Here is a 20662-nt window from a genome sequence, read left to right as displayed (position 1 = left end):
TATATGCAGAATACAAAGAAACAGTGAATTAAAAGCTGTCAAAACTTACAGCACTTGTTTCCATTCAAATTTTCCATACAAATTTAGACCTAGGGCTAAATATGAACGAGACCAGGATGGATGGTTACACTTACGTATCTGCTGGCAGTCTTTAGTAGCAGTAATATGGTAGGAAGGCTCTCCTTTTTGCCAGAAGTACTAGTAATATTTACACTGGCGAATTAATTAATTATACGTTTTATTACACTGGCAAATTAATTAATTATACGTTTTTATTAAAATCAGGTAAAAAAAAAAGGAAAAAAAATGGTTGACGTTAAGAACATATTTTAAACCTAACCCTTGACAAAGAAGACCTGTCCCTGTGAGCACTTCTGGTGTTCTTTAGTTCTCACTCCCTGCATATCCTACCGTACCACATACGGTACTGCGTGGTCTGTGCGCTGCCGTGATGGCGAGCCCGGCCGCGGGATCCCTGCGCGGCATCGCCTGCCGGCTTCCCAGCATCTCTGGCGGTGCCCGTTCCTTTCCCAGGCATGGCGAGACGTGTCCCGCTGGCCAGCGGGACGGCCCAGCTGTTGGGGGTCCGTGTTTACAGCCGCTCTGCAAGGCCGCCGGGCTCCGCCGGGCTCCGCCGGGCTCCGCCGGGCCCGCGCACTGCCCGCTCGGTCCGCACCGCCGGCCCGCCAGCTGTGCGCAACAGCCGGGACAGCGTCTCTGGCTTCCGGCACGTGGAACTGGCAATTTGGCAAGCGGGCTGGAGCAATAACCAGTCACGGGAAGGAAAATCCGATTTGCACCTGACGTCAGCCGGAGCAGGAAGCAGCGCTCGGAGCCTGCCGCGGTCGCTGGCGGTGTCGCGGGCTCTTCGCCGCGGCGCCGGGCTGTGAGGGCAGCGCCCGGGAGCAGGAGGCTCCGGGGAGCGGAGGAGCGGCCGAGCGCGGGGCCCGCCCGGCGCTCCGTGGGCGCTGACGGGACCGGGGCCGCGCGGCCATGGCGCTGCAGCAGCCGCCCCTCGCCCTCAGGGCGGGCTCGGCCCCGCCGCTCTACATCCACAGCATGCCCGCCTGGGTGCTGGAGGACTTCTGCCAGAAGATGGACTGCCTGAGCGACTACGACTGGATGCGATTCGGTGAGGGGCTCGGCGCAGCTGGGCTGTAGCTCCCCGAGCCGGTGGCGCAGGGACAGCGGCGCCTTCGGACGTGCTGGAAGGACGCGCGGTTCGCGCCGGCCCCCTCGCTTCCCAGCGCTCGGCGGGGCACATCCTGTAAAGAGGGAATTCCCGGCACGCTGGGTTTGCTTTTCAAACACAGGTGGAATGCTGGACTTCTCTCTGTGCTTCCTTGGCTTTTCCTGGGCAGGCGGATTCCGTCCCCGCACTCTCCGCAATCTTTCGCACTTCCCTCTCCAGTCACACTGTATCTCCTGCCACTTCTCACTGCCTGTTTCCACAACGTCCCTCACATCTGCTCAGATGTTCTATTTTTTAATTTCCTCCTTCTCTTCATGTATATTCCCTCATACTTTATGCCCTGTTTTTCTTGGCCCTGGCTGTGTACAGTCAGTAAGTACAGAAAATATACTTCCTGAGTTATTTACTCTTTTTTTCTGTGTCCCTGTACAAACAATTCTAAGCTGAATCTTTTCTTAGTAGCTGCCTTTCTTTGACATGACTTCCCTAACTGTGTGATGAATAAGCTCTTACCCCAGTTAAACTTCTAATGTAGGGTGGGATTCATCTCCACTACCTTCAGATGCATAAAGCTGTATTTCTGATGTCCTTCCAAAGCCAGCCGGGGTGAGAACTCAGGAATCTGCCTCCACACGAAGACCCCAGGCCCTAGCCTTGTCCCTTTAGGCACAGCCCCTGTGAGACTCCAGCTCTGGGGCTGTGTCTAGGTGTGTGGGGTGGAGCTGGGGACATGTGAGGGAGGTCGGTTTTGTGCAGGTAAGTGAGCTGGGAAGAGCACAGCAGACTGACAGGTGTGGTCAGGAACTGGGACACGTTGTGTAGAGTCAGCTTTAACACAGGATCTAAAAATAGCTGCATTTCCCTGGCAGCTTTATCGGAGTGTAACTAACACCCAGGTGATTCAGTTATTGTTTGGCTCACCACAACTCAGGGATTTAGGAATGCAAGTGGGAGTGCAGCCACCTGTTTTGGGAGAATCACCCCAGGAATTTAATCTAACCTTACTTTGGTACAAAGTATTAAGGAGAAAGATTACAGGGAAAATATGCTTAAAAGTATGAGTGGGTCTTCTTTTCAAGTGTGTCTGATAAAACAAAAATTTTCCAGAATAGTTGAAGGAAGAAAAGAGATATCTTACTTTAGGAACAGAAATTTCTTCATGTCCACGTAGGTAATTTATTGTGATCTTTCCTTTTAAAGATATGCAAATGCAAAAATAAACTGTGTCTCACACCTTAGCCTGACCTGCTTGCCCTTGCCTGTTTTTTCTAATATTTAAACAAATATCCATTCTCTCACATCAGCCTCCTATGTGATCACTGATCAAACAGAGCTACGGAAAATCAAGTGCATGGAGAAGACAGGGATCAGCATCACGAGGGAGCTCATGTGGTGGTGGGGAGTGAGGCTGGCAACAGTGCAGCAGCTCCTGGACCTGCTGCAAGGGCTGCAGCTGTACCGAGCGGCTCAGGTCATCCTGGACTGTGAGTAGCTGCCCCTTCCTCCCATGGCTCTGGGCTGCTCCTCACAGCACCCAGGCCCCTCTTAGGACATCTCCCTTGCTAGCTGAAGAAGCTTTTTGTTAGAAGTCACATTCTGTGTCAAATTCTAAAATGTCTTCACTGATTGTGGTTCTCTGCTCACTCGAGTAAAATTGGTGGTGCGAGGGAAGAGGTGACACAGGTGGACTCACCGGTCCCGCAGCTCATCACCCCATCTTTGTGGTGTCCATCTTGGACCCTTCAAGAAGTGCCAGCAAGATGGGCTGTGGCCAAACCAGGGCTGGTGCTTTTATACATCACACAGAGGCTGCACAAAGGGCCTGGTCCTGTGGCACTGGATCACATCCTGAGAGACAGCATATTGCAGCCCCTGCCAGGATTGCTTCCAGTTGCAGAGCAGGTCCCAGCAGTCAGCCCTGAAACACAGACACAGCACAGACAAAACCAGTCACCATCCCTGCATGCAAACACGCGCCATCCCTCTGTGGGTCTGGTTTGCTCCCTCTGGTGTGTCAGTATAGCCATTGCTTCCACAATTTGCACCTGGCGTAGGTACAACAGGGCATTACCTGCGTTCCCTTGTGCTGCTGTCAGTTACTTTTTTTTTTTTTTTTAGCTTTTCTCTGTGTCTGAGTACGCTTATTCAAGTGATCCCTCCTGGGCAGATACAGAGGATAGGTTGCTTGTTCTGTTGGGCACTTCAGAAAACGAAGCGGACCTTACATCAGCATAATTCAGTTCATTCCTACTTAAAGGAATCAGCACAGCACAAAGCGAGATCTTTTGCTGGCAGAATTCTTCCCAAAGAGTTCTACATCCATTCAACAGTTTTTTGCACTCTCTAGTACCACTTCTAGATGTCCATAATGATGTTTTCTATATCAGTTCTTTAGCTGCAGTGCTGCCCTGTTTGTCTGACATGCAGGAAGTTGCAAAAGTCATGAAAAACCTTGAAAAGTAGGTTGAATAAGGGAAGTGATGCTAAATTCTGAGACTTCTAGGTTAACCATGTGAGGAAAAAGCCAGAATACAGGGACTTGCCAACAGAATGAAGGGACTGTCAGTTTTGACTAAAGATCTGCAGACTGTTTGACAGCTAGTTTTAAAACCCTGTAAAGTTTGGGACTTCACAGCATTCTAATGCAGTAACATTTTAATGTTGATGTTAATTTAGGATTAGGATTGATTCGGATTATTTTCTGGTCACTGATTAGAGGCAGACTATTTTCCCTGTTTATCCTTATCTTCCCTTTGCTCTGTTTTGAAGGGACATCAGCCTCTAGCGTCACCAGCCCTGAGAAAGAAGAGTCAGAGCCACCCAAACAGATCATATCTGTACCTTCCACAGAAGGCAAAGTGAGAGACAAAGAAAATGCCATAAGTCTGTTGCCCTTCCCAGACTCCTCACATCTGGGAGCAGTCCCAGCAGGCAGTAAGTACAGTACTGGACTCCGAATTTGCTTTGACATTAAATGACTGCATAGCCAAGGCTGCCTTGAGAGATGCTGGCTGTATCTGTCCTCTGGGATCTCAGGATGATTCCCAGGTCTCTGAATGCCTTGATCCCATCCTGGCTCCATAGAAAGTCTACACCAGTGCATGCATGTCCTGCCCCATGTCCCTCTCTTCATGCACAGTAAATCTAGGCCAGCAGGGAGCTGGGCGGGGGTCACCAGCCCCTCTGCTGGGAGAGGGAAGGAGAGACCCCCAGCACATTCTGGAGAGAGCATCTGCAACAGCACAGGCACAGGGAGCTTCATGTCCCCAGCCAGGGCTGGAGAGAGCTGCACAGTACTCCTGCAAACAATAACCAGGAAGAGAGCTCCCTGTCTTCACACAGAATTTCACACTTTGACAAGTTGTCACAGACTATCCTTGGTCAAAAAATTAAAATACCCCAGATCTTCATAATTCTTAGACTTTTGTAGTTAGTCACAGGTGGTGGTATTACAAAAATAAGGTGTGTTTTCAATGCTGTTATCTCAGTTTCAGGTGCTGTTTCTGCAGGAGCCTTGTACTCCCTCCCTGCTCCACCACCTCCCCCGAGAGACCTTTTGAATTCCCTACAGTCCAATCCTCCTGTTTTATCAAGTGTGAAGGTAAATCCCCTTAGTGCTCACTGACTATACAAGGAAAACTGCCTTTATGACATTCTGCATTTTTTCAGTTAGAGTTTATCCCTGTACTTGTACAAAAACATTGCTGTAGTGAAAACGTTGAGCTCAATACAAAGGGTTTGGACTGAAGACAGCACTAATGCTTCAGTTAGATTGCTTGTGGTTACATCACTTACATCACTTTTTTTGCCAGTGAGAACCAGTGAGGGAAAAATTTACAGTATTACTTCCTGCTTAGCTCAGAAGGGATAGCATACCCACAAATAGCAGCTGAGTTTGAAGGACTCTCACATGTAGATTTTACAGAGAACTTACATTTCTGGTGTGATCGCAGGACAGGACAGTATATACCACAGATTAGTCAGAACCATGTACCTCTTTTAGTTTCATTGTACACTTTAAATGTGGTTTCTGCTGAAAACTGGGCTAGTATTGAATTTAAGTCATCTTATCCAAAGCCTTGCGTAGGTGACAACTGAAAATCTCCCAAGATGAAGGTTCCATCACCTCTCTGAGCCCCTGTTCATGTGCTTACCCATCACAATGGGAAAAGTTTTCCTCATATTCCTAATGATTTTAGCATGAAGTCTCCTGTTCCTTCCTCCCCACACTTCTCTCATCTTTCATACAGTCTAACTAGACCTGTCCTGTCCCCAAAGTGTTTCCCAGATCTGTGGGCACACCTTAGTCCCATTACAGTTGTTCTTGGCCTGTTTTCTTTGGTTTATTTTGTTTGACGCTTTAAACTCATCCACAATAACATGGTCCAGGAGTACCAGCCAGGAGGGAAGACTGACTCAGAGTGCGGTAGTTTTTAGAGTTTCTTGAGAAGAAATTAGTACTTTATTTTTTCAAGTTGGGTGCACATTAAGGTTGAGAAAGCTGCATGATTAGGCTCCAGTGGGACTGTAATTATAGTTGGTATTAGGACTTACCACACTGGTAGCAACAAATTATTGTGCAACCGATGCCAGATGCTTCAAAAGTAAATATGAAGCTTAACAGCATAATTACATTATGAGGGACCCACTTTCTCATCCAACTGTTTCTTAATATGTAACGCAACTATAAAGATTAAGATCTTTTGTAAATCAGACTAACATCACGTCACATAAATATATGGACTTTTAAACAAAACTAAGTTTGTTTCCTGGGAAAGGTGGAAATGCAGATTGGTAACTGATTTCAAGTTGCTTCTACACAAAAGTTTTAGATCATCTCAACACATTAATACAGGAGTTACCTACACCCAAAGAAGTGATTGCTTAAAACATGGGAAGGAAAATATGGCACTGAAAGAAAGAAAAAGCATATGAATTATCACGAGATAAACTTGTTTCTTCTACAAATGTGTAGCCTTGCAGCTCTTCTACTCCTCAGCAGGAGACAATGGCTGATCTCCCTAGCGGGAGTCTCCTGTGGACCCAGAGGGAAATTGCTAATGCCACAAACAGTTTCAGTGACAAGAACAGAATCTGTGAAGGTACTTTTGCGGATATCTACAAAGGTCAGAGGAACAACATGGTGTTTGTCATCAAAAGACTCAAAGAGGCAAGTACTGCACCTTTTTCTAGAAGAGGTTGTGTTATTAGTATGACTTGCCCATTAGCAGTTGTGTACTATTGTGTGGGGAAGGAACAAGAATAACTACACAAGAGGAGAGATAAAAATGAAATTATGTAAAAAATTAAACCTAAATTCAGAAAACACACTTTGATGAATACTTTACTCATGTGAGTAGTTCCATTAACTCTATAGATAGGAGCAGCCTGCAATATAGATGCCTGCATTGATGATTGGATCAGGGGTTCTTGACACTAGTTTTTATTCTAATTGCCAATTAATTATTGCCTTTGACTTAATGTTGCCATGAGTGGTACTTGCCTGTTTCTTACACTAGCTTGTCATCTAGAGCCTGCCAGATCTGTATAAATGCAAAGTCCTAGGAATTACTAATGACATTCTCTTGCATGTTTTCATTTTTCAGCTGGAATGCACAAGCCCAGATTCCACCCAGAGGTTCTTTCACACAGAAGTGCAGATTTGTTTTCGGTGAGTGGTTTGCTGTCAGAGCAGTGATGCATGTCCCACTCGTGGTCTGCTGCTGGGTGTTGGTCAACACTGGGGCATCTGCTCCAGGCACTGTTCGGAGCTGGGGACAGGCAGTCTTGTGCTGACTGTGTGGGAGCCCTGGGCAAGCAGCACAGTGGGCTACTGCTGGTCCTGGCTGAGCCTTGGGGTGGGGAGGACACAATGCCCACCTTATACCCCCTGCTGCAATGCAATGGGCTCTTGCTCAGTCATCCTCCTGCTGTCTCCTGCCCAGGACCATGTTTGTTGTGCCTCCAGCTGTGCTTCCAGCTGCAGCACACCATTCCAGTTGCCTTGAATTTAGGAACTTACTCCAGCTCAGGAGTGTATTTTTCTGCATTGCTCTTATGTCATTCACTGCTGATCTGTTTCTGCAGGTGTTGTCACATAAACATTCTGCAGCTGCTGGGCTTCTCGGTGGAAACTGGATCGCACTGTCTGATATATCCATACTTGCCCAATGGCTCCCTGCAAAACAAGCTTCAGTGCCATGTAAGAAATAATCTGGCTCTGCCACCTACTTGTGATTGCAAGTCCTGTCCTGGAATTCCAGGGAAAACAATGGCATCTCTTTGATTTCTGAGAAGCAGACAGAAAAAAAAAGGTGCCTAAGTGCCTTGGCTGCAAGCACCAGAAAGGCAGCTGCTCTTCTCTTGGAGTTTGTAGTTTTGCCTGGAGTTTGACTGGGACTCAGCTAAGCCTTTGGTTTTCTAAAGTGCCAATGTCTTACAGTGTTTTATTCCATTAATTACCAATTTTTTCCTCCTTTCTTTGCAGGATGATTCTGCTCCACTCACCTGGGAGATGCGAATTAGCATTTCTTTAGGCGTTGTCAGAGCAGTGGAGTATTTGCATAATTTTGAAATTCTTCATGGGAATATCAAGAGGTGAGGACTTTGATTTCCTTGGTCACCTGGTAATTTAAGGATTTCTTTAACAATCAAGGCTAAAGTTTATACAATTTGGAAATCCATTTGCAGTATTTTCTGCTGTCTCTTTTTCTGTAGGGCCTTTACCCCTTTTTTTAACCTGTCTCTCTCCTAAATGATGGAAGCAAAATATTTTAAAGTAATTTTTGGGTGCTTGTTTTTTCCCCCCTTCTTGCTTTCTAACATACTTAATCCTTTCAGTCCTATGCATGAGGCCAAATGCTGGACACTTTCAGTGCTTAAGTTTAAAAGTATAAAACTAATTCTTTGCCTCAAGATAAAGTAATGATTTTACCAATATTGTTATTTGTCTGTCATTATCGCAGCTCAAATGTCTTGTTGGATGAAAACTTTACACCAAAGCTTGGGCATTCTGGACTACGGTTGCACTCTTCTGATAAAAAATCAGAATATGCCATGATGAAAACCAAAGTCCTACAAGCTTCTCTTACTTACCTGCCAGAAGATTTCGTCAGACATGGGCAGTTAACAGAAAAAGTGGATATATTCAGCTGTGGTGTGGTATGTTGCCGTTTTTCCATGCTCTGGTTTATTTTTTGATGGTTCTAGACAAGAAATTGAATGAAAGAGCAAGTACCTCATATGGTTATTTTACTGGCAATTTCATAATAGTTGCTGGCTCTATAATGTGTTGAAATCCTGCTTTTAATTGTTCACACTCCAAATATATCTATCTCAGTTTGTGGCAAAATGAGGTGAATCTTTCAATCAAGAGAAGCAAGTGTTTTTTATTGTAAATGAAGTATTACTGCTGATGACTTAAAACAAACAAGATGCTCAAAATTCTTGCAGACTTATCACATGAACTTCTACAAACATTGCCTGTTCATTTGAATTTCAGCTAAAATAATTGATAGTCTGTGATGTCACCCATCTCCAGGTGTTTCCATTTAAGTAGGGAGTTACTCTGTTCAGTATGATTTCTTATCTACATTTAGCTTTATTTTCTTCTTATGCTTTGTTTCAGCAATATCTATTGAACTATAAAATCTGGGTTCTGGAGGTAGATCTAAAGACTCATAAATGCCCTGAGCTGGCATTGTTAAGCCATCTAAAGTAAAAATATAATATCAGAATGCATTCAGTATTCAATAAAAGTTCAATAACTTCAATATTTCTTTAGTTAGAAACTTATTTTTTAAAATTATAGTTAATTCTGAACAAATAATTTTATCTTTCAAATACACTTTCTAGGTCTTAGCAGAGATATTGACTGGGATTAAGGCACTGGATGAAGACAGACACCCCATTTACCTGGTAAGAAAAAGCAGCAGTAATGAACACCAATACAAATGTATGGGGTTGCTGTCATAAAAGTAATTTTAATTTTATGTAAATACAATTTGATATTTGCTGTCTGCTGTACATGTCCTGCAGAAGGGAAGTTTAGGAGCCATATGCTGGTTCCATTAACGTCAGTCGCCTGCCTGCCATTAGAACAGAAGCACAATAGATATTCACATTTTACAACCCACTCATGGGTGCTGGCCTGAATTGCATTAGGAGAGACTGCAAAATAAATATTTAAGAGACAAAGCTTTGTGCTGAAATGCTGCTGCATATTTTGTGCCAGAAGGAGGTGGTGTGAGCCACAGTGAGTGGGGAAACCTGGGTAGGCAGGAACTGCAGAAGCCCTTTGTCATGTTTATCAGGCGTTTATCTTGTGCTCATGCCTGGAACTGATTCCTCACCAGTTTCCCAAGCCGAGGTTAGAGCTACGTCAACCGGTTTCACAAGCAGTCAGAACAGCCAAACTCACTGAATGCATTAAAACCACCTGTAGAAGGCAGCCTTCACCTGCTTTCCTTCAGTGGCACGTGCTCCTGATTTCTTGTCTGGCTGAAGCCTTGGAGAGGAGAACAACAGTATTCCCACTATTTGCAAGCAATTCAGAAGTGTTCAGAGGGGTTCAGAAAATCAAAGATGCTACATTCCTGATTTCTCTAACGTGTTATATATATATAAAGGCCTATGTAAGAATGCTGCTCTACACAGTGTTGGCTCTTTTTCATTCCTATATAAATGAGCACAAGCCAGGAAGAGCTTGCCCCGCTTTAGGGAGTTTTATATTGGACACAAGCAAAGAAAGCCACTGGCCTTTTTCTCTCCTGTGAGAACAAACATTCAGTCAGTTGCATGAACAGAGATTATTAAAGGTTTTCAGTCTGTGAACCAGGCACTGAGGAACACCAATGACAAATACACAGCAATACTGATTCTCAGAGATTCAGAAAAAAATGTTTGTGTTCATTTTGCCTTCACTAATGCATCTCCTTCCTTTGAACAGAAAGATATGATTGCTGATGAAATTCAATCAGCAAAAGAAGGCTCAAACTCCAAAGTAAAAAATTTGGAAAAACTGGCTGCCAAGGAAATCTGCTGCAAATACCTAGACAGAAAAGCAGGGCACTTGCTGGAAGAGGTAGCTGTTGATTTTGCATCAACCATCTGCCTTTGCCTGAGAAAGAAGAATTTGAACATAACAGAGGTAATATTTTAAATACATGGTCAAGATTTAAGTCTCCTTGTCATCAGGGTGTAAAGCTACAGTATTCATGTCTTGCTTATTTTTGTGAATGTTGATGTAGGAGAATATGTGTAAGCAAGGGTACAGGAATTATTATGCATTCACATATTTGGTTGTTAAAAACAGGTACGTGAAATTATGGAAATGGCTGAAAACAAATTAAAAGAGCATTACATCTGTGGAAGCAGCACTTCTGGATTCTCCATGAACACTCCAGAAGAAACTGATGATGAGACAGCCAGTGTGAGCATGGATGTGCCTTCTGCAGTGGGGAGTAAAGAGGAGAGCAGCCAGGCAGCAATCCTGAGCAGTGGCAGCCCCTGCGCACCTTCCGTGGGAGCCGTGGCACCCGACACGTATGGCATCTACGTGTCACGGGTCCCCTGTGAGTCAGATGAGTCCAGCAGTTTCATGTGGAATCCTCCAGAAAAATCCAGCGAGGAGTTACCTAGCCACAAGTGCAGCAATTCTGAAAAAGCAGCGGGCTGTGATTACGGGATCAAGCAGGGACAGCCTGCCCAGAGACTGCAGGAGAGAAGCCTGGCGGGCGCCAGAGGCGATGGCATCCTGGAGGCAGCAGCTGCTGCACAGGGCACCTCTCCGCAGGGAAACACAGACCTGGACTCTTTGTCTGCTCCACAAGGTAAAAGGGCCCGTGTCTTACACTACTAGAGACAAATTACTCTCTCTTCTCCAGAACTGCTTAGGTTTCTCTTCCTACTTTTAAACACATATCAGTAAATCTTTTGTCCTTGGTTATGAATTTACTAATAAATCTACAAAACATTTAGCAGTTTTCTATCAGATTTTTTCCTAAGCTGGTTTTGTTGTTTGGTTGGTTGCTTGCTTTTTCTTAAATTTAAAATTATCATCTATTCCTTAGACAATAGATGGATTTTTTTTCCCTCAGTATTTGGGCTTTTTTTTGTTTTTCAGCCTTATCCAGAGAGACATCTTGGAAAATACAGATAAATGATCAAAAAAAGAAGCTTATGGAAAATATTTTGCTGTATGAAGAGGACAAGTTAAACAGTTCTGAACTTTTTGAATCATAAATTGGATGGATTAATTAGCAGTGGCCAGCTCAGAAGAAGAAATAAGGACTGTCTCCTCATTAGAAAGATGGTAAAAGTGTACCTTTCACTAAGATTAGGTAGCAGATTTTGATCAGGAACACTAGCCCTGACTGAAGGAAACAAGAAGTACCACACGGAGAAGCACCAGAAAATACCTGTTCTATAGCAGATTAAGGCACAGTCCCACTCTGTACACAGAAATGCCTTCTGCCTTTCCATCTGCAGTGTGAAAAGGAATGGCAAACAAGTGCCAAAATAACTTGTGATTGATTTGCAGTGTGTTTCAGGAAGCATCTGTTGGTCTCATCAAAGCACAGTCCCAGGAGCTGCAGAGCAAACACTGACCAGTGGCAGGCAGCAGCCTGTGCTGCTTGCCCGCTGCCTACAGCAGACAGGAATCCTCAGAGCCCTTGGGTTGCTTTGCAGTGACTCTCCTGTTCCAGACAATCTTGGTCCACTTACTCAGAACCACTGCATTACCAGAGAGAGGGATTTTTATGCAAGTTCTCAGAATGTTGTACGCAGCTTCATCTGGGTTTGAACTGCCCTGACCACAGGTGTAGGTAATTCAGCCACTTTACTCTCTGAGCGTCCCTCCACACACACATGTGGCACCACTTAAGTCCAACCTTTCAGTTCAGTGTTGGGAGCTCTAAGACCATGTTTAATACTTCATAGGAATATTTTTGGAATTATTTTTTTTCTAAGTGTCCTTTACATGCTAATGTTTCTCATTGTGTTTCACGTAGTAACTGTTGTATATTTTGTATTAGGGAAAAGATTTTAATTTAAAATAGCTTTGATTTTTATAGGACACTTGAAACATAATCTGTTGTATTTATTTTGGCAATGAATAAAATATAAGCTAATGAGGGGACTTGCTGATGGTTCCACACTCACCAGGCATTCTCAGAGGAATTCTTGTGGGTGTCCCTTAGTTGTAGGAGCAGTAGGAGCCTTGGTCTCAGGCCCAGGGATCACATGCAAAAGGAAAAAATAAACTTTTATGCTGGTGTATTTATGATCAAGTGAAACCCCCCTTAAAGTATCACTTTTGTTTTTATGATATTTATTATTTTTATTATTGCTAACATATTCCACTTGTGTGCAGTCTAGGGAAAAACAGGTTCATTATGGACCAAAATAATTATTGGAGTATGTAGCTCAGTTTACAGACAAGTGAGCTGCCTCCTGAGCATGGGGAACAGGGCCTGATGTGCAGAAATGGCTGCAATTCACAGTGCAGTTCAGGGAACAAAAATAAAATTAATTATATGTAATTATTTTCAGTGGAATTGTGTACTAGTATATATTCCTAGGTTTACACAAAAGCCTCAGACCTTCTATTTTTGTACAGTAGCTAGTTAATTGTATGTATTATTATGAGCAAGTAAAAATATTTTAGCTAAAGACCTGAGTACTGGAATTGTCTACACATTTCTCAAGTTATTCTTTACACTAAAAGCTGGTAAAATTCCTTAAATATAAGTGCCTTGGATACTGTCTTTGTATTTACCAGTGTCAGTTTTTGGTTTTTTTTTTATTTTACCAGAATCAAATCAAGATAAGATTTGTACTGACATAAGAAACATTGGATACTCAGATTGGTCAATAACTACTTAATTCTACGGATTTATCAAGATAGTTTGTTGCACAGAAAATGTAATATTTGTTGTTTTTCACAATGAATTTTTTGGTATAGACTGGGAGACCCGTGATAAAATCCTCGTGTCTTCTCCAGAAAGGAATGCACATGGATACACTGCAGCACAGAATAGGAAACACGAGTTTTAAACTGAGAAATGTAGTTTGTGCACAGTTCTGTTTCACAAAAGTGCTTTAGAGGTTTTGTTCTCCTGTAGTCACCAAATGGAATCGTTATTCTTTGTCTTGTACTCTGATAGTTTTGAAATATTCTGAGGTGATGTAGGTAGTCTTACAGAGTTACCTAAATTTAAGTATTTAGCATGACGTATATAAGACACTGTGTGGTTTTACATTAACACCGTTATGTAACTTGGCAGGTCACAAGCCAGTTTATGCATTACCATTTACTAATAGCTTTTTGAATAAAAAACCTGGAAAATTCTTTTCTTTCTAGCCTGCTTTTTCATTATTCATGGCACGGAAAATGTATTGCTATTTGGGCAAAAGAAGCTCAGGGTCACTTTGCTCGCAGTAGAAGTTATTAGTACAAACATGTTCATTCAGTCTTCATTTACTGTCAAATAGCTGATTTTTTTTCCCCTCTGATGGCTCTAGAGAAAAATTTCACCCTAAAGTTAATTACAGAGATCCTGCGGGGCTGAGGGGAGCGGGCGCGGCGCCCTTCCCGCCCTTCCCGGCCCAGCCAATCACCGCCGCCGCCGCCGCCCCGCCACCCAATCAGCGCCAAGGGCGCGCCCGGGGCGGGGCTGTGCCCTGAGGGCCATGAACCTGCGGCGGTCGCTTTTCCCCCGGCTAACGTTCGCTTGAAAAAGAACTCCAAAGTGCGCGAACGGGTTCACGTCCTTCTTTCTTCCCTCATGACGAGGAAAGTTGTAAGAACAGAAAAGAGAAGCTGGCACTGCTTACCTTCTCCCTGGGAATTGCCAAGACCAAAGGAAGAGCAATGGCTTTGTAAGCCTTGTCTCGTGATGCACCATCAGGAAAAAAAAGCCAAGCTCTTGCAAAGCTAATTACATGGATGGGAAAATGTGACTGTGGCTTGGCTGATGACAGACTGCAGACTGCCTTGAAAAGGCAGTCCTGTGAAAAGATTATTTAATACAGAACACCAGGTTTTAACCAATAGGATTTTATTCTGTCCGTATCTCAAAAAAAAAAAAAAAATCCAGACAACTGAGGTACAGTACAGAAGTGTGGCTAAAAAAAATAAATCTTCAAACCATGGTTTCATTTATTGATGTTGGTTAAATAACCCAGTTTGAGATTATTATAAAGCAGAAGACATATGCATTCCACTACTCCTTTTCATCCTCAATAAAGCAAAAAGACTTTCACCAAGCATGTTATTTCCAGAAAGACACAAGTACAATGTCACTGCTACCAGCAGGGCTAGCTAGCACACTGCCAGCTAACCCGAGAACTCCACCAGCCCATTCCCTCCTCTGAAACAAAGTTCTGGTCTTTGAGGGCACAGATATTTGTCCCCTGCATAAAGGAGTATCACACCTCATTGTTTTGACAGCTTCCCCCGTTCTGTTCAAGTGCGTGAACTCTGACCACAGCACAGCCATTCAAATTTGACCCCTAAACCAGAAGAGCAGGGAATAATTCCTACAGTACCAAGGAGTAGTATCAGGCACAGTACTTGGCTATACCGTTTACCTTAAATTTACGGGAATGTCAATTAAGGCTGATTACCAACATATTGTAGCCGCCCAGTAATAGAGTGCTCATAAAATTGGATAATTGTTTCCCATGTTCATGTCCAGTTTAGATAAAATCAGTTCTCATCCATCTAAAGACACATTGCAAATCATGGACAGCGATCACTCGTTGCAGCTGGAGTATTCCATTGTGCATCACTGCTCATTCTGCTGCCCTTCTGTCACAGCAGACACCCCTCCTTGGCCCTTATTCACATCGCTGATACACGCCCACAGTCCGTCCACCGACTCCTTCCACAGTGTCACCTCAAAAACAGAGCAGGAACAGCTTTCAGCTCTAAACATATCCTGTTTCCCCTTTTCTTGGAGCTACCACAGCATGGGTTTGGTGATAGCCTGCAGTCATATGAGACGAGTATGTGAATTGTCAGTACCCCACAAAATCAAATTCAGCCTGCATTTCAGCCCTCCAGTAAGGACTCAGAATGCAGTGCGAGTGGTTTTCCAAAGGTTACGGTCTTCCTGCCCTCCTGATTAATCAGAAGAGAAAATGTCCCCATTGCAGCAAAAGAGACTCTATGACAGCCTGGTGTTAAACACATGACAACAGTCTCATCTCAGCTCCTCTGGAAACAGGGTGCACAGGGTAAAAGCCAAGGCAGCAGTACTCACTTTGTTGTCTCCTCCAGACACTGCAAGGATGTTGGCAGTGATGGACCAGCTCACGTGCCAAACAACATCATTGAACTTGTGCAGCAGCTTTGGTGACCAGGAGTTTCCAGAGGCATCATCGCATGTCCAGATAAACACTCGGCCGTCCTGCAAAACACAGAGACCAAGAAGCATAACCCTGAACTGCCCTTGGAGCTACACTTCCAAATCACAGCTCGCACACCACCCTTGATGTGTCTGCATGGATTTGTGCTCAGCACAGCAAGAGGCTGTCTGTATCTTTGCTATGGATAAAGGCAAGGCAGGAGTACAGCTCTGATGAGAAAAACTACTAACAAACAATGACTTGCAAATACCAGAGAAGAGCCACCAAAATACATATATATCAGCTGAAATACTTCCCCAGAATGATATTTTGTTCTCCACTCACATGGCAGGAGCTAAGTATGATGTTAAAAAAGAAAAGCATTTACAGATTAGCAAAAAGAACACAACAGTCAATATAAAGGCTGATGATGACATCAGAGCTGATTAATAATGCCAGTTATTAGAAAACAGTATTTTTAGAAGGAAGTTTAGTAAATTTGATCCCAAAACACTAAGTATGACATTAGTTGGAAAGTCTTCCTCCTAGTGAGACCATCCTGCTCATGATTTTCAAACCAGAAGCCAGTATGGTACAGAGGCGCACACACACACACAAACCTTTGTCCAGAGATGCTTCTATTGGGCTTCCGCGATTGGGAAGAACAGGAGTCAAAGGCTCTTATGCAGGGACCCAAATATAGCAAAGGATTGCCTAGAGGACCTGTTACAGCAGCTCTATCCCTACAATTCCTTTACTAGAGAAATGGGGAAGGAAGCACGTGGAAGGGAGCACACCTAGTGCCTGCCTCCAAAGAAACCTCACCTGTGAGCAGCTAGCAATGGTGCTGGTTGGCAAACCTATGGATGGAGCCCAGGCCACATCTCGTACCCAGTCACTGTGAGCCTCCAGCTTCTGCTCTTCTTTCCACTGACCCTCTTCTTCCCTGAAAACACAACTGTATCGTCAGAAGGGCAGCAGCAGCATCCTTTATCATCCCATGCCCTGCTCGGGAAGGCTTTGGATTGTAGCATTCAAACCCCTTGTTCATCAATACAATGCAAAGCACAAGGTTTCCTTACTTCTCCAAAAATCTCTATGGCTTGAACTGACAAAATCCCTTCCAGGTGACAGAAAGCAGCACAGGCAGAAGTTCTGACCTCCAGTTACTGTCAGCAATCTGCTATTACCAAAGTGGTAACCAAAGACCATTACAAAGCCACCCTTGGAAACAAGATCACACAGGGCTGGCACAAAGGGCAAGAACCGTGGGAGATATTGTGCATCACTACATTCCCATTTTCAAAACACTTCTCTAAAACAGTAATTTGAAGATGATACAATAGGGATGCCAAAAATATTACTTGAGATACTAACAGGGACACTCAAAGCCCAAAGTATCAGGTTTTATCTGGCGACAGGACACTTACTTCCAGATCTTGACCAGGTTGTCACAGCCACCAGATGCAAATCTTTTGATGTAGTTCGGCTTTTGACCAGAGGGCTGTTCTATAAGGCTTCCTGGTACAACAGCAGGAGCCCAGCTAACTGCATTACATCCAATCTAGTTAATTAAAAACATCACTGTTAAAAGTTGCTTACTTTCATTAACTAAATAAATAGATAAAGGCTGCTGAGGGGGTGAAGAACATGTAGCATACTCTCTATTAAGAGTGGGGAATAAGCCCATCTCAGAAAAACCGAAGCCTTACACAATGCTGGGTGAATATCAGATGAATAAGAAATCCAGATGCAGAATAGCCTCACTAAGGCACTTACTCAGAAAGCCTGAGGTAGCTAAGGGTATTTGCACACAAAATAGTTCATCTTGGATATGTAAATATGGGAGATAGAGACGGAAAAGATAAAAGGCACATGCAGTTGCTAAGATTTAGGAATACAGGACTAGAAGGAACCTTTGGTCCTAAGCTGAATTTCCTTCTGCTGGCCACTGCCATTAGCTTATTATGTTCTACTTAAACAAAAATCTACACAATTTTGGGAAAAAAACAGAAGTCCCACATTTTTTTCCAGCTGATGCATGTATACTTAGAACCAAGGCCATTTCTTACCAGGTAGCTTTCAGCAGTGTATTTAACAATAATGCCCAATAAACAGGCATTGCCAGTGCTGTTTAGTGAACTTCATCATATTTCCACTTTACATTTCACATTTTAGTGACTAAAACATATACCTTCCTACTCTGGATGAACTGAAACTATTCTTGGTTCTGGATGTTTCACATAATTTCATCACATTTCAGTACTTATCTACTCATGTCTCTGAGGCATCACCTCGGTGTTATCTGCAGCTCTGGGAACTCTGAGCTGCTCCAAAGGACCAGACTCACCGTGTGTGCATTGCTGATCTTTTTGACTTCCCACTGCCCATCACCCGTGTAGCTCAACAAGGAAATGGCCCCATCAGAGCTCCCACAGGCCAGGATCAGTCCATAGTCGTGTGGTGCCCAGCAGACAGAATTCACTGGGAAGGGCGAGACAGACCAGATTACAGCACAGCGACTACCTAAAGCTGACTGACCAATTCACTGACTGGTATCAGTGGCACGGTCACCAAAAGCAAGTGGCTTTGAAAGCTGAGAATGAGTCAAATTTCAGCAGAAGCCAGCCAATTAGCATTGTTTACTGAGTAACAGATCTGTATTGGGAGGGTAAATCATCTGAACACAACATTTTCAATTTTAAAACAAAATACAGCACGGTTAAATAGTTTTTCTAACTGTAAACTATATTTTCCTCAATAATTCAGTTCCGTGACATCTTTATTTGAAAGCTGACTTATTTGTGTACCAACACTTATGGACACATGGTATGAATCAGTAGTGGGTTATCCAGCAATACAACCCTAGGGAAATGTCTTGTTAGTGCTGAACAGATTTACTCTCTCTTCAGTTTTTATCCTTTTCCTTTTGACACAGACTTTCTTACTTAACAGTAACAGATTTATATCAGTCTTACCCAAATCCCCTCATCTCCTCATTTTTCCTTCCCAGCTCTACACTCCAGCCCTCCATACCTGAAGAATCATGTCCCGTGTACTCGTAGGTCTTTTCCCAAGTGCCATTTTCTTCCTTCCAGATGATAACCTTCCTGTCATAGGAACAGGAAGCCAAGATATTCCCATACATAGGATGAGCCCAGGCAACCTGCCACACGGGACCTTCGTGCCTGCAAGAAACAACATCATTAGGAAAAGCTGAGAGAAACCCCTTGCATCTGCAGCTGCCTCACAGATCACCGTTGTGAAGTGCTGTGCTGGGAGGGATTAGAGCTCTGACATGAGGAATGAGTAATGCCAAGATGGCAATGTTAGTGTCCCAGCACAGGGCTCTCACTGCCACAGAAAACAATTCCAACTTGTAGCAGTATATTACTTCTTGAAAATCACATGTGCACAGTACTAAATGAATGATCAAGCCCCACTGTGCTTCCCACTGGGGCTCTGTCCCCACCCCAGCTCTGAGAAGCTCCTCAGCAGTCTTGGAGGAGTTCACCCTGCATGCAAGTCAACCTGCACTCTGTGCTGCCCAAGGGCAGAAGGGCAAAGCACCAAGATTTTGCCCCAGTTAACCTCTCCTGGTGTGACATCTCACCCCCTCAGGTCCGCAATGAGGATCTGCCCCCCGTTGCGGACATCGAAGATCTTCACGGATCGGTCAGAGGAGCAGGTCGCCAGGCGCGTGCCGTAGTAATCCATCTGTGCATCGTGCTGCAAGGAGAGCGGGAGGGCTGTGCTCAGCACGGCACGGCCCCTGACTGCTGCAGCACAGCCACCCCAGGCCCCGCACACCAGGTCAGAGGAACGGTTCTAAACAACCCACGCATGCCCAACTAGCTTCCCCAGCTGCTTCCTCAATCACTACACAAAAGTTACACAGGGAATTCTGAGCAACAACCACAGCATTTTCATGACAGGGAATAGAGGCTGCTGACTACAAAGCAGTGAGCAGTTATGTATTTCTGTTTCTTAAAATGTGAAGTGGGTGTACAAATACTGGTCTTAATTATATTTGAAACTTCACCATCACTGAGCCACAGAATCTTTAAGGCTGGAAAAGTCGTTCAAGGTCACTGACTACAACCTTTGACCAAAGGTTGTCTCTTGTCACTATACAGAACACTGCATACAACAACCAGTCATTTCCTGAACACCTTCAGGGATGGTGACTACATCCCCTCCCTGGGCAGCCTTTTTCAATGCTTAATAGCCTTTTCTGTGAAGAAATTCTTCCTGAAGAACTAGGCTCACCTAACTGGGCTTCTACCTTCAACAAATTACTTTGAAGCGTTTCTGCCTACCCACAATAATACATCTATTCCCAGATACATCTACTTAAAGGAAAACCATTATTATCAGCCAAAGGTCTGTACCAGAAAATATACTATTACTTCACAGAAACGGGCAGAAACAAGCCTTAATTTTCACATGAAAATTAAGATTTAAAATAATTTCCCCTTTTCCTCCCAGCCAAGTTTTCCTCTCCACGCAGTATAAAACGGCAAGATCAGGATTTCACACCGCATTCTGCATCCAGGACCCCACAAGTGCGCTCTTACAGCACATACGTGCGGCCCCGAGTGCTCGCAGAGAGCCCCAGAGCAGCTCTGCCACAGCAGCCGCCGGCCCGGGCGGCGCAGCTCCCGGCACACTTACGATCATGTCCTCGTGGGACGTGTCCACGGTGTTAATGACCGACACCTGCGGGGAGAAGGAACACAACGAGCTCAGCGCGGCCGCGGCCCCTGCGGCCCCGGTCCATCCCCGGCCGCCCCGCCGGGTCCGGCGTACCCTGTGCCGTGCCCGGTGCCCCGCGAGGCCGCACCCGGCTGCGCTCGGGCCCGCACCGGGACCCGCCCGCCCCCCCCTCCTCACCATGGCTGCTCCCGCCCGGCTGCTCCGGCCCCGGCGCTCCCGGCCCCGGCGCTCCCGGCCCCGGCGCTCCCGGCCCGGCCTCCGCCCGCGCGCTCAGACGTGGCACGCCGGTCCCGCGCACTACCGGCCCCGCCGCGCCCCGCCCGCCTGCGACGGCGTTCCGCTCGTGCCGGGTTCCGGGGCGGCCGCTGCCTCGGCTGGGCCAGGAGAGGGCGAGGGGGGAGC

At 44.9% G+C, this 20662-nt stretch overlaps 2 protein-coding genes across 4 annotated transcripts; one reads left to right on the top strand and one right to left on the bottom strand.

Annotated features, from left to right (window-relative positions):
- The first annotated feature begins 813 nt into the window (after window positions 1-813).
- On the top strand, window positions 814-13544 carry IRAK2 (interleukin 1 receptor associated kinase 2). Of its 3 annotated transcripts, none has more exons than XM_021542565.4 (13): window positions 814-1132; window positions 2497-2676; window positions 3962-4126; window positions 4681-4793; window positions 6168-6362; window positions 6799-6863; window positions 7280-7394; window positions 7680-7789; window positions 8158-8353; window positions 9047-9109; window positions 10140-10340; window positions 10506-11022; window positions 11316-13544. In XM_021542565.4, exons 1-13 carry the CDS (start codon window positions 994-996, stop codon window positions 11432-11434), a joined length of 2178 nt encoding a protein of 725 aa, XP_021398240.1. In that variant the 5' UTR covers window positions 814-993; the 3' UTR covers window positions 11435-13544. The 3 variants fall into 3 exon arrangements, with proteins under 3 accessions (XP_021398240.1, XP_021398241.1, XP_021398242.1); XM_021542566.4 differs by having other exon boundaries at window positions 908-1132; window positions 6195-6362; XM_021542567.4 differs by lacking the exon at window positions 2497-2676 and having other exon boundaries at window positions 908-1132.
- A 790-nt stretch (window positions 13545-14334) lies between these two features.
- Window positions 14335-20556, bottom strand: SEC13 (SEC13 homolog, nuclear pore and COPII component). Its single transcript, XM_021542564.4, has 9 exons — window positions 20438-20556; window positions 20219-20263; window positions 19158-19273; window positions 18581-18732; window positions 17895-18028; window positions 16975-17108; window positions 16370-16490; window positions 15460-15606; window positions 14335-15093 (listed from the first exon to the last, which is right to left on the bottom strand). The coding sequence occupies exons 1-9, from the start codon at window positions 20438-20440 to the stop codon at window positions 14983-14985; spliced, it is 963 nt and encodes a 320-aa protein (XP_021398239.1). The 5' UTR covers window positions 20441-20556; the 3' UTR covers window positions 14335-14982.
- Between the last annotated feature and the right edge of the window lie 106 nt (window positions 20557-20662).

This window comes from Lonchura striata, chromosome 12 (assembly GCF_050655825.1).
Source record: "Lonchura striata isolate lonStrDom1 chromosome 12, ASM5065582v1, whole genome shotgun sequence".
In the NCBI taxonomy this organism is placed as follows: Eukaryota; Metazoa; Chordata; class Aves; order Passeriformes; family Estrildidae; genus Lonchura; species Lonchura striata.
The sequence above is the reverse complement of the archived record's forward strand: the minus strand, read 5'-3'. Positions and strand labels throughout refer to the sequence as shown.

What these genes read in the sequence shown, in the direction of transcription:
- IRAK2 (XM_021542565.4), top strand. Translation starts at nt 994, where the DNA reads ATGGCGCTGCAGCAGCCGCCCCTCGCCCTCAGGGCGGGCTCGGCCCCG. An exon ending in ACAGACACCCCATTTACCTG is followed by an intron (nt 9,110 to 10,139) that starts GTAAGAAAAAGC and finishes TCCTTTGAACAG; the next exon opens with AAAGATATGATTGCTGATGA. An exon ending in AGAATTTGAACATAACAGAG is followed by an intron (nt 10,341 to 10,505) that starts GTAATATTTTAA and finishes TGTTAAAAACAG; the next exon opens with GTACGTGAAATTATGGAAAT.
- SEC13 (XM_021542564.4), bottom strand. An exon ending in CGTCCCACGAGGACATGATC is followed by an intron (nt 19,274 to 20,218) that starts GTAAGTGTGCCG and finishes CTCTCCTTGCAG; the next exon opens with CACGATGCACAGATGGATTA. An exon ending in CACGGGACATGATTCTTCAG is followed by an intron (nt 18,029 to 18,580) that starts GTATGGAGGGCT and finishes CGCCCTTCCCAG; the next exon opens with TGAATTCTGTCTGCTGGGCA.